The following is a 13,653-nucleotide window of genomic DNA, read 5'->3' as shown; positions in this document are numbered from 1 at the left end:
CAAATGTAGCACTTTATGTCTGACAGGAATTAGCTCCCTTCCTGAGCATGTCAACTGTCACCTTTGCAACATTTTCAGCTTCTGTCTACTGTCTGGCTCAAGTTTGTTATCCTTTAGAACTGAAGCATTAGTGCTACTAAGATACGGTTAAATTTAAGTACCCTGGACCAGAGAGAAACTTTGTCTGGAACAAACAGAGCTTTAATTAATTCTCTACATATCTATTTTATTTTTTAACTATTTTAAGTGTTCACTTGGATACCTGTCTAATTATATTTAATTCTCCACAGATACATTCTGTTAATGGGTCTTCAGGATCGAAATGAAAAGCTTTTCTATAAAGTGCTGACGTCTAACATTGAAAAGTTCATGCCCATTGTTTATACTCCCACTGTGGGTCTGGCTTGCCAACAATATGGTTTAGCATTTCGGAGGCCAAGGTATGTAAGTTTATACTTCAAATAAATGTAATTGTATCTTTTTTTCCCTTCTTGGCAGCTTTCTGTAGGATTTTTTTTTAAACATAGTTGAGTGTAACCCAAAACTGGAATAACGGAGATAATTCAAACTATATTAACTACATTTTTAGTCTAAATTAAACTGTAATTTGTATTGCATTGCAAAGATAAACTGTTGTTTCAGTATGTTAAAACATAGATGAATTTTATAATTTTACTAAGCCTAAATGGGCTTTCCTACAGGCACAATTGCATTTGTTACATGTCAGCAAAAGGATGAATTGACCCTAATCCAAATTTAGTTTAGCAGTTTGAGAAGCATTGGCCTTAGAATATGCGCGTGCATCCACCACCCCCATATATACATACAGAGAGAGAGAGGAAAAAAATTCAGGAATGTGTTCTAAATGTTTATAGCATTTTCTCATTTTCTTTCTGGAATGAATTTTTATTTTGAACAATAATGTGTGAAGATGCAGCATATATAAAACTTTTTAGATAGGAAAGACACTATCTGTCATATCAGGCAGCCCCTTAAATACATTTCAATTTTTCTGCCAACTGTGTTTTTTTTTGTTTTGTTTTGTTTTTTTAGTTTCCTTTTTAGGTTATCAAAGTACTATCGCTCGATACATCAGTATTTATGAGGCCTGCCTGTCTCTTTCTGACATTATAAACTAGCATTTGAGAAGGGCTTCAGCCACATAATTAAAATGTTACTATTCAAAAAGATTAACTTTTTAACATTTCAACCTAAAGGGCCAAATTATCTGCTGGTGTAAATCAATGTAACTCTACTGAAGTCAGTGGAGCTATGCTAATTTATAAGAGCTGAAGATCTGGTCCCAGAACTTAAATTCTTTATAGGATAATTTCAGGCTCCTTTATTTTACCTGCACTGAGACTTGGCAGAAGGTGGAGGGAAGGGGAGAAAGGGAGAAGTAGGATGTTACTTTTGTGCTCCTCTCTTCCCACCAAATCCATGGCGTTAGTTCTCCACAGGTCTGCTGAGGTTTAGCGGTTCCACAAGTGGTCCACACACATCCATCCTTCCTTGCTGTGATCACAAGCATAGGTCCTGGGGGTGCTGCTGCACCTCTTGGCTTGAAGTGGTTTCCACCATATATAGAGTTTACAGTTTGGTTCAAAGGGTTTCAGTACCCCCACTATACAAATTGTTCCAGCATCCCTGATCACAAGTGCTCCTGGCAGGAGTAATTTGAGTTGCTGTTCTGGGGCTTTGCCTAAAGTGAACAGAATGTAAAACTGTGCTTTAGAAAGTTTGATTTTGTTTTGAGCTGTATGTGAGTTCCCTATTAACAGATCCAGCCTTTCTGATCAAAGCCTTGAAGACAACAGTGTAAGCCAAATGCGAGGGGTTAAAGAAGAAATCAGCTGGGCTCCATTTTTTTTTTTTTTGCAGCAGGAGTCTTTGTGGTGAGGAGAGGGCTTTATTTTTAGGTGTGTGTTGCAGTAATTGAGCCTGGAGGTCATGAATGAAAAGATAACTGCGGGCAGCCTGCCCCCGGTCTCTGACCAGCATAAACTTGCCCACCCAGCTCCACCCCAGACTTTGAAGAGCCTGAAACCCTATTCCTCAATCTGACATCACTCCACTCTTCAAGATACCAATTTAGGATTCGTGGGGGGAGGTGGAGAGAAAATATCTTACATTGTGAACTTTTGAAGAGCTGCCTGGGTAAAACTTTGGCAGCACATCACTGGCAGATATGGCCTGAGTTTTTCTCATACTCCTAACATAAAAATACTGTTGAATTTTAAGATTAATCCAACACTAGTAAATGCATGGCCATATATAGAGTTATTCTTTGGCATCATTTGTTTCAGGTATATATGATCAGAAATGCTGAAATGCCATTGTCATGCTGCTAAATGAAAACTTTTCCAAGTGTCCACTATGCAACTATCTCTGGCATGTCTGGTAATGTTAATTCAATAGGATCATAAAGCGTTATGGATCTTTGCACTGTATCTCATATACTGTTTAATTCCTGTTTTCCCTATGTTTAATTTTAAAAAGGCACAACACATTGGCCAGTCGTAAAGGCCTTTTATCAAAGGAAGGACATAGTGACAGCAATTAATATATCATGTAGTATTTATTGTGTTGGGTGGTTAAGCATTAAAGAGGCAGCTGTTGGTGGTATCGAGCTGAACACCATTTTGCTTTGAGACTTTGAATAGGCCAATGACATTGCCTTTTTGGCACGGTTGGGTGAAGTGCTGCAGCTGATGGCTCATCTGACTGGGTAAGATGCAGCGCACATTGCTTTGGTTATCAATCAGGACAAAGCTAAGTGCTGAACAATGTTTGAAAGATGTGGATGCTTATATAACAACAGCCACCACCATGTTTGGAGGTCTTCAGTGGCCTCTGTGGAGATGTCGTGATATCAAGCTTTCTGTGAAGCTGCATATCTGCAGGTCCACAGTTATACCAGCTTTAACATATGTCAGTGAAACATTGGGGCTAGGGAAGGCTGAGGAGCTGTGGACTGACTTTTTCAGTCCTCATTGTCAGCTGCTCCATATTAAGTGCCAAGACAAGATCAGCAATGAGGACACTTGTAGCAAAACATAGCACCACCACCATCAGTCTGTTTTGGTTTAGGCAGCAGATATATGTTATTAAGATGGGAGATGAATTAATTATGAAGTGTGTTTCCCAAGAAATTTCACTACTCCCTCAGGGAGCATGAGGTCACCAAATGCCTAGTTGGTGCAATAAGATTGCCAGTGATGGACCTAGACTGAACATCCAGCCAGACTGTCTTAAGGACCTAGCTAGAGATCGATCTATGTAGCACTTGATCTGCAAGGAACCTTCCCATTGGGATTTGCCTTGATGATGATGACGATGATTTATTGTGTTGGAGTAATTAACTGAATGTTATAGACCCAGCAAATGACAGCAATATAAACAACTGCAGGTATAAAACAAGGATAATTTTCCATCATTTTACTTTCTTGTGTTTCTTGTGTATTTTGTTCAACAGAGTTTTTGAAAACACAAAGGTTATTAAACTGGTATGTGGATAGTGAACGTATTTAATTTTGATTTGTTGTTTAGTACTACTAAAAATTGTCAGATCACACTGTGGGGATAATAATTACTTTCTCCTGAATCAATTGGCATTTCTTCTTCTGAACTACAAAAGTTACAAAGTAGGGACTGGCTATTATTAAACTAATAGTTAATTTCCAAGTGAAAAGGATACCTTGTTTGACAGGTACCTATGAATGCTTTTCTGGTTTAACACTAATCTCTACTCAAATCTAGCAGGACTTCAATCTGTAGGGAGATAGTTGTTTTCTTTTGTGAGATGACCCTGTTGTTTCATGAAACAAGATTAGTTTCATGGGGGGGAGGCGGAGGGAGTTCACGTGATTTTTATGGAGAACTGGGGCAGGTTGTAACCAGAGAAGTTTTTTTTTTAATCATTACTTTATTGACAATAAAGAAATTAAATGTCAGCGGCTGAAGGAACTCTGTATGGCAGGCCACACACAGAGACAGAGAGAGTGCCTTGTAAATTGAGTATACAGTTTACACTGCTGAACTTCTGAGTTACAAGCGAATTGTGAGCCACTGGCTTATTACAGTATCACATAATAGATGCCCTGTCCACGGTATTATCAATGGATGTATTCATATCAAGATGTCCTTCAAAGTGAGGTGTGACAAGCTGAGACTTTCAAAAGTGCATATACAAATATATAAATCTACATTGTATATGCAGAATACTGCTGTGTACACACACATAAACATGCTGGGTCAACTGAAAAAAAAAACATTTACAGGTGCCACACTGTCATAACTGAAATACCACAACTATTGACTATTCTAAATGTAGCTGGACATGATGGTATTGCAGATACCTTAGTATGGTAAACAATATGGTTAAGCAAGCTGGAAAGTTATTTGTCTCTGCCATCTCCTACCAGCATGTTTATCTTTCAGTGTTCCAGAAGAATAGGCATGTCTTATGACCACGGAAATGTTCATCTGCCAGGATGGGGTATCAAAGAAAAGAACAGGTTTCCTTTGTTCTCCCAAAAGCTCTCCCACTTTAGAGCCAAAGAATCTAACCACTGTCCACTTGTTTTCCAAAATCAGTTTTGGCTGGCTTCAACATTCACCTCAGTCCCCAAAACATATGGCAATGAACAATATCCACTTTGAGAGACTTGTGACTATAGATGAAGTACTGCACTTCGTGATCCTTCCTCTTTTATTAAGTTCTGAAGAGCTGCATGTGGCTCCGGAGTCACTGGTGGCCACCCCTGCATTAGGTGTTTTCTGTTTTATTTTCTATCCCTTTCCTAATGCTTCCTAATATTCTGTTAGCCTTTTTGACCACTGCTGTGCATGGAGTGGAAGTTTTCAGAGAATTATCCATGGTAGCTCTAAGACCTTTCTTGAGTAGGAACCCCTAATTTAGGACCAATCATTATATGTGTGTAGTTGAGATTTTTTTCCCCCAGTGTGCATTACTTTGTACTTATCCATATTGAATTTCATGTGCTATTTTGTTTCCTAATCACCCAGTTTTGTTAACTCTTTGCAGTCAGCTTTGGACTTAACTATCCTGAATAATTCTGTATCATCTGTGAACTTTGTCACTTGATTGTTCACTCCCTTTTCCAGATCATTCATGAATATGTTGAACAGCACAGGTCCCAGTACATATTGTTGTGGGGCTCTGCTGTTTACCTCTCTCCATTGTGAAAACTGACCATTTATTCCTACCGTTTGTTTCCTATCTTTTAACCAGCTACTGATTCATTACTGAAAATATCTAAGTAAGTCTAGGTTCTATAGTGCATTTTACATGTAACCATTTGTTTCCAAATCTTCTACTTGTTGTATGTTGGCAACAAGAAGAAAGCCAAGGAAAGTGTGGGCCCCTTAATGAATGAGGGAGGCAACCTAGTGATGGAGGATGTGGAAAAAGCTAATGTACTCAATGCTTTTTTTGCCTCTGTCGTCACGAACAAGGTCAGCTCCCAGACTGCTGTGCTGGGCATCACAACATGGGGGATAGATGGCCAGCCCTCTTTGGAGAAAGAGGTGGTTAGGGACTATTTAGAAAAACTGGACGTGCACAAGTCCATGGGGCCGGATGAGTTGCATCCGAGAGTGCTAAAGGAACTGGCAGCTGTGATTGCAGAGCCATTGGCCATTATCTTTGAAAACTCGTGGCGAACGGGGGAAGTCCCGGATGACTGGAAAAAGGTTAATGTAGTGCCAATCTTTAAAAAAGGGAAGAAGGAGGATCCTGGGAACTACAGGCCAGTCAGCCTCACTTCAGTCCCCGGAAAAATCATGGAGCAGGTCCTCAAAGAATCAATCCTGAAGCACTTGCATGAGAGGAAAGTGATCAGGAACAGTCAGCATGGATTCACCAAGGGAAGGTCATGCCTGACTAATCTAATCGCCTTCTATGATGAGATTACTGGTTCTGTGGATGAAGGGAAAGCAGTGGATGTATTGTATCTTGACTTTAGCAAAGCTTTTGACATGGTCTCCCACAGTATTCTTGTCAGCAAGTTAAGGAAGTATGGGCTGGATGAATGCACCATAAGGTGGGTCGAAAGTTGGCTAGATTGTCGGGCTCAACGGGTAGTGATCAATGGCTCCATGTCTAGTTGGCAGCTGGTGTCAAGTGGAGTGCCCTAGGGGTCGGTCCTGGGGCCGGTTTTGTTCCATATCTTCATAAATGATCTGGAGGATGGTGTGGATTGCACTCTCAGCAAATTTGCGGATGATACTAAACTGGGAGGAGTGGTAGATACGCTGGAGGGCAGGGATAGGATACAGGGGGACCTAGACAAATTGGAGGATTGGGCCAAAAGAAATCTGATGAGGTTCAATAAGGATAAGTGCAGGGTCCTGCACTTAGGACGGAAGAACCCAATGCACAGCTACAGACTAGGGACCGAATGGCTAGGCAGCAGTTCTGCAGAAAAGGACCTAGGGGTGACAGTGGACGAGAAGCTGGATATGAGCCAGCAGTGTGCCCTTGTTGCCAAGAAGGCGAATGGCATTTTGGGATGTATAAGTAGGGGCATAGCGAGCAGATCGAGGGACGTGATCGTCCCCCTCTATTCGACATTGGTGAGGCCTCATCTGGAGTACTGTGTCCAGTTTTGGGCCCCACACTACAAGAAGGATGTGGATAAATTGGAGAGAGTCCAGCGAAGGGCAACAAAAATGATTAGGGGTCTGGAACACATGACTTATGAGGAGAGGCTGAGGGAACTGGGATTGTTTAGTCTGCAGAAGAGAAGAGTGAGGGGGGATTTGATAGCTGCTTTCAACTACCTGAGAGGTGGTTCCAGAGAGGATGGTTCTAGACTATTCTCAGTGGTGGAAGAGGACAGGACAAGGAGTAATGGTCTCAAGTTGCAGTAGGGGAGGTTCAGGTTGGATATTAGGAAAAACTTTTTCACTAGGAGGGTGGTGAAACACTGGAATGCGTTGCCTAGGGAGGTGGTGGAATCCCCTTCCTTAGAAGTTTTTAAGGTCAGGCTTGACAAAGCCCTGGCTGGGATGATTTAATTGGGTATGGGTCCTGCTTTTGAGCAGGGGGTTGGACTAGATGACCTCCAGAGGTCCCTTCCAACCCTGATATTCTATGATTCTATGATACTTGCTATCACTTGAGTCTCTCTGCTTTGTTGAACTTTTACTTGTTTTCAGTATAAACATGGAGCGGTTATCTGAGGTTAAACTACTAAGCTGGGGTGTACTGCTTCTTTGGAAGCAGCAAATCTGTGCATACTGGGAGTTTCCAGTGGAACAGGGGCTAGACCACTCCAAGGAGATGCTCTGAGGTCTCAGGGATGGGAGCGTAGACCTAGAGGGTAGTGCTTGTGTTGCCCGTGGCTGGTGGAGTCGGGGAGCTGACCCACAGCTGGCACAGACAAGGCTTCCTCACATTAAGGGCAGGTGGTAGTGAGGTGTCTCAAAGCGCTGGGTACGGGGAAGCATCACAGTCACGTAGCCGGAAGGATCTATACCCTGTTTGCTAGTTAACCAAAGCTCACGCTCCAGGAACAGATATACCAGATCATATAATACTAGGAGATTCAAAAGTAAGAAGGTTGGAAACGAATATAGAAAAAGGTTATGCTTTGTTATTTTCCATTCGTTTATTTTGGATAAGGGGAGAAGAACAAAGAATGGACAAAATGAGTAACCTGGAGACATATGCTAAACATACCAAACTGCAGCTGGAAAAACTGTGTGCTGACCATGGCTTGGAAACAACAGTAAAAAATGCAGAGGAGTTAAGAGCTTTACTCATGGAATATGATGAGCATCAGGGATAACTGACTGATCCATCAAAGGTACCTGAAGTCAAGGGAACAGGTGTGGTGGGCTTAGGAAACCAGCCTGGCACATGTTCCAGAGAGAGACCCATGCAGTTAGAACTGGCCAGAGTAGAGATCCAAAAGCTGGAAATAGAGATGAGAGCCTGAGAAAAGGAGCTGGAAGCAAAGAAACACCAGGAAACGGAGATGTTAGCAGACATGCAAAAGCTTGGAAACAGAGGAATGAAAGAAGGTAGCAGAAGCCCAAGAAAGGGAAATTGCAAGAGAATGGTGATCTGAGGTGAAACTGATAAGCTGGGGGGTACTGCTTTGGAAGCAGTGAATCCTTGAATACTGGGAGTGGAACAGGTTCTGGACACTACAGGGAGACGCTTAGAGGTGGTGGGGCTCATAGAATCATAGAATATCAGGGTTGGAAGAGACCTCAGGAGGTCATCTAGTCCAACCCCCTGCTCGAAGCAGGACCAATCCCCAATTAAATCATCCCAGCCAGGGCTTTGTCAAGCCTAGCCAGGGCTTTGTCAAGCCTGACCGGGGCTGGAGTACACCTGTCGCTAACTGGTGGAGAGAGAGCAGGGTCTGTGTAGACACAGAGGGGAGTTGCTTGTATTTCCCGTGGCTCATGAAATCAGAGAGCGGACCCACGGCAGGCACAGACAAGGCTTCCTCTCACTAAGGGCAGATGGCACTGAGGTGCCTCACAACCCTGGATACCCCCCGGGAAGTGTCACAGACCTTGTTCTCAGTTGAGCCCTTTAAGCATTACTGTAATACATATAATAGTAAACTCTAATGAATTTGGCATGCAGGAGAAAATCTGGATTAAATAGAAAATTTATTTAGAACCTGTATTTTTGCAAAGTATAATAAAGTATAATTAAATATATGGTGTAAATTTACTGAGGAAGGCTAACAGAATATAAAAGACCACTCACACTTTATTCTGAAGGGGAATATAATTAAACAGTCACGATTATGATAAATAATCAGATTGGATTATGTAAACCAAGAAAGGATAAGCATGATGGTCTGGTTGTGCTGTACATCATATTTCACATTCATTTGTATTGAAATGTCTGCGAGGTTCTTTTTTATTATGGCAAATTCAGCTTTAATAACATATGAAAAAATACATACATTTTGAGCTTGAGTCTGTGCAGCAATGCAGAGAAGTAGTTTCCCTGCTCAAGTGAGGGCTTTATATACACACATTGCCTTTAGTGGGACTCTGGTGAGTTAGGGCCTGCTTGTCCAGAAGAGTTTTCAGAATCAAGGTCATATTTAATAGGGAGTTTAAGTGCACTGTCAAACCCTGAGATAGGTAGTTAGATAGCCTTAGAGGATAGAATTAATTAAGAAAGAGATTTGACCTATCTATACTTTTGATGTTTTTCAGTAATTAGGTTTTTAAGTGGCATCTAATTGACAACAAATAATAACTCATAAAGCAGTCTTTGTGAAATATTGAATGGAGACTATCGCCTGACCATGAAAAATATTTAATCTCAAGGAGACCATCTGGAAAGTATCTGGACCATTGGTTTGAAAGCTGACATTTGTTTGTAAAATGTTGAGTTAAGGGTTCTAACCTTATTATTCATAGAATCATAGAATATTAGGGTTGGAAGAGACTTCAGGAGGTCATCTAGTCCAATCCAATCCTGTGCTCAAAGCAGGATCAACACCAACTAAATCATCCCAGCCAAGGCTTTGTCAAGCCAGGCCTTAAAAACCTTAAATTATGATGGTTACTCTGAAGATTTAACATGCAAACAAAGAGTATGCGTTCATTCAGCTTTATGTCCCAGTAGTGGTTACTAGTTGATGCTGCTGGTTTCTGAAACATACCATTTTGCTATGAGGATAATCCAGAATCTGTTATGGGTACTGGTGGCATCAACTAATAACCACTACTGGGACATAAAGCTGAATGAATGTGAACAAATGTCAGCTTTCAAACCCATGGTCCTCAGTTACTTTCCAGATGCTATGTCCAGGTACTTAAAATAAGATATGAATACAGTTAAGAAGTTAGGAATGTAATGGAGTTATGATTTTAGTTGCAATGATCAGCATATCCTCTTTCAGAAGCATTATCTCAGAATTTGAATTGTGAAAATATTTTTGGTGAATTTTTTTTTACTATCTTAAAAGAAAGTCCTAACATCAAAAATAGCTTATTTGAACAAAAACATGCATATTACACTTACTACTACTTAACAACCAGCAGAAGTTATCGTTTGCTGTAAATGAATTTAAAAAAACCCTAATAAAATAACAGTTCCTTCTGCTGCTTTATTCATCCATCAAGTATAAAAGTGGTAAGGTTCAATGGAAATTCCCATTAAGAATCCAAAAATAACTTTACAGCACAGTGTGTGGAACACCCAGGTGTTTTGGGTTTATGTGTAAACTCAACATGTGGAGAATGGAGAAAAACTGTCAAATATTGTTATAGTTAAGACTTTAGAAACTGTTTAAATGTTGGATAACTATGTGTTTCTATCTCTAAAAGGAAAAGCAATTTCAAACAGAATCACAAAATTAAATCCTGGTAGGTATTAAACAGCGTCACATTCCTGTTCATCAAATTGCTTCTGAAATTCCTCGCTGTTGGAATCATGTGCCGTCACATTGACTGGGAAACATTAAAAAAGAAAAAGCGCAGTTAGTTGCAGTCACATGTCTTGAAGCATGTCCCGAATCTCATTAAAAAGGAAGAAAGAAAAGGAGGACTTGTGGCACCTTAGAGACTAACCAATTTATTTGAGCATAAGCTTTAGCTTACGAAAGCTTATGCTCAAATAAATTGGTTAGTCTCTAAGGTGCCACAAGTACTCCTTTTCTTTTTGCGAATACAGACTAACACGGCTGTTACTCTGAAACCCATTAAAAAGGAAGGTATGTCAGCGTTACCTTTCAGTTCCTGTTTCTTCTGCATGTTGTTTTATATAGAACCAAATCTTCCATAATTACAAGATCTTACTTGTCATCAGAAGATTTTACCTAAAAAGTTATCTTTTTCATGTGAACTAATGTGCCTTGTCCTTGTCCTCATGTTTTGGTCCTTGCAGGGAAAATATTCCTTCCCAACTTGAATGTCAAGCATTCTCTCAACTTCTGTATTAACAAAGACCCATAGGTCTGAGGGAGAGTCCATTTCAAAATTGATAGTTTCATGTATTGTGAACTATTTAAATGTATTGTGTCTATTTCAGATCTTAATGCTTATTTTCCTAGTGCTATGGCAGCATACCAAATGTGTTTTGTTAAAGTTTCTGGGCTTGATTTTTGAAAATATCCATTTTGGGGGCATATGTACTTATTTTGTTTATTTCAGCATCAAGATCCCTTAGTATGGAAAAAGGTGCCTAGAAGTTTGGAAATTGGTCCCTTAGTTCTAATATTTGGAAGGCAGCAATCTACATTTAGCTTCTGAGGATAGGTCAGATTTTTATGTTGTAAGATAGTGCTGCAAGTCTGCTTTCATTGACATATTCATTGTTCACTAGAAAGGGGAGACTGTTGAATTCAAGATGGTTTTACAGTTCCCAGGAAAACTATATCAGGCCAGAGAGCAGTGATTGTCTTGCATTAATAGAATTAATAGAATCTTGAAGTTGGAGGCAGACGTTGCAGTTCATCTGCCTGCCGATACAAGATCGTTCCCTGCAGTGTGTGTGTATGCGTGTGTTTGGGCATGCGTTCACGCAGGGGTGTAGATACATTTCTTGGGTGGGTGTAACCAGCTGTAATAGGGCTTTCACCACATTACTTTGGAGACTATTCAACACCCTAATAAGATTTGCATGATTTTTTTTCTGCATAAATTTTCCATTTGTTAATTTATTGGATGTCTTCCTGATACACATCCCTTCAGAGACTGATGTCTTGTCTACATGAACTCTTAGTTCACAGCAAACTGGGGTGTGAATTGACCCCATACTAGCCTTCTGCAAACTAACTTGTCTGCAAGGACCCTGCTGAGATGCATTAACTCTTAAACTAAGTGTTTATGTAGACAAGCTCTGGGGATAGTTTGTCTGATTATCAAAGGACCAGATATTTTTTAAGTTGGCTCAGTTGGATCATCAAGGCCAAGAAAGTATTTTTTGGTCCCTTGTGGCCCTCCATGAACTCTTGTTTTAACACACAAATAAGCATTATTTTTCTCATTAAAGACCAGACTCTTGAAGTTCTGGGTCCATTTGACTCTTAACCAAGATAGCATACCTCCTTCCCACCTTGAATAGCCTCTTCCTCTCTTCAGAAAGGATGGAATCATGTAGTATTTTCAGTTATGAGTGACTGTCTATTTTCAGGAATAACAGAGTCTTTTCTCTTATAGCAAAAATATGACCGTTTATTATTTGTATCTGCTTTTGGGCATGTGCACTGCTGTCTCAGTGAGGCATCTGGGCGTTTATTTCATGCCTAAGCCCAGTGCAAACCTCAAACCGGGTGAAGGTAGGTGTTCCCTTGCTCAGCTTTTTTGTGGGGCCAAATCCTGTAGGTATACTCCCAGCACACCTGGCTCCACACAAAATAGCTGGGGGAGAACATTTAGCCCAGTGTTAAGGGAACTTACCCATGATGTGGGTCAATTCCCCCCTCAGTGTGATGAGAAGAGATTTGAACAGGTGTCCCTTGCTTCTTAGGTGAGTGACTTAACCATTGGACTATGGAATGTTGTGATGTAGGTTTCTCTGAATCTCCCTTGTTGAAGCCATTCCACTTTGTATAAAATAATTATTAATTGGGCCAGAGAAAGAGTGAGAATGACTCTATACTGGATCAAACTCAAGGTTTGTCCAGTCCAGTTGTCCTGTCTCTGACAGTGATTAGTACCAAATCCTTTAGCGGAAGGTGTAAGAAATCTGCCGTAGGAAGATGTGGGATAATCTGCTCCATATAGGTTTTATCTCTGATCTCTAATAGTTAGAAATTGACATAAGCCCATCAGCACAAGGTTTAACATCCATTCTAAAATTTGTTGATATTTGTTTGTTAATAATGACGACTCTGGATATTCTTCATATTCATTTAATTATTCAGTCCCTCTCTGAATTTTGTTAAATTCCTGGTTTCAGCAACTTCCTGCGGTAACAAGCTCCTCAGTTTGTTTACATATGTGAAAAAATACTTCCTTTTATTGGTTTTGAATTTTACACCTTTAAATGTTATTGAAACTCCCCTTGTTCTTGTTTTATAGGAAAGGTAGAGTGGAAGTTCCCAATCTACCTCCTTTATGCCATTCATTATTTTTTTAATATAAGAGATTTTCCAGGCCTTTGATCATTTTCATTGCTCTTTTTTGACCTCCCCCTTTTAGTTCTGAAATATCCTTTTTGAGATGAGGGGATCAGAGCTATGTACAGTATTCCAAAGGAAGCCATACTATTGATTTATGTTAAATCATTATAATCTTATCCCATTCCTTGTGCATCCTAACATCTGGTTAGCTATTTTGACCAACATATCTAAAGTATTTTCTTATTTCTTTGGGAGTATGCTTGCCTTAGAGCTTTTCTCTGCTGCACATTTGCTCTATTCGGCAACACCCAGATCTCTTGATTACATAGTCAATAACCTTTCCTCCCAGCTGGTAAAATTCCTTTGTCAATTTTTTAGCACTCTGTAGTAAGGTTTTGTTTCTGCATTTCTTAAAGGTATAATGATCTCTCTTTCTTACCCATAAAATGTCAATTCTTCTCTTTTTTAATATCAAATCAATCCCATTAGAAATATACCCAAAAGAGGTTTTATTTGAATCAGGTAACCATTGTGCTGCTGCAGTCACTTAAGTATTCTGCCATCTTCATGTACTACTACATTT

General features: G+C 40.1%; 1 protein-coding gene across 2 annotated transcripts in view; it reads left to right on the top strand.

The window, feature by feature from the left end:
- Positions 1 to 13,653, top strand: part of ME1 (malic enzyme 1) — a 343,107-nt gene that overhangs the window by 78,287 nt on the left and 251,167 nt on the right. For both annotated transcript variants that reach the window (XR_012157982.2, XM_073336566.2), the window contains exon 3: positions 291 to 440. Coding sequence is in view for 1 of the 2 variants with exons in the window: in XM_073336566.2 (XP_073192667.2) it covers positions 291 to 440 (150 nt within the window). In the remaining variant the exon portion in view is untranslated. The remainder of the gene's footprint in view (positions 1 to 290; positions 441 to 13,653) is intronic.

Source organism: Lepidochelys kempii, chromosome 3 (assembly GCF_965140285.1).
Source record: "Lepidochelys kempii isolate rLepKem1 chromosome 3, rLepKem1.hap1, whole genome shotgun sequence".
Classification (NCBI taxonomy): domain Eukaryota; kingdom Metazoa; phylum Chordata; order Testudines; family Cheloniidae; genus Lepidochelys; species Lepidochelys kempii.
The sequence above is the reverse complement of the archived record's forward strand: the minus strand, read 5'-3'. Positions and strand labels throughout refer to the sequence as shown.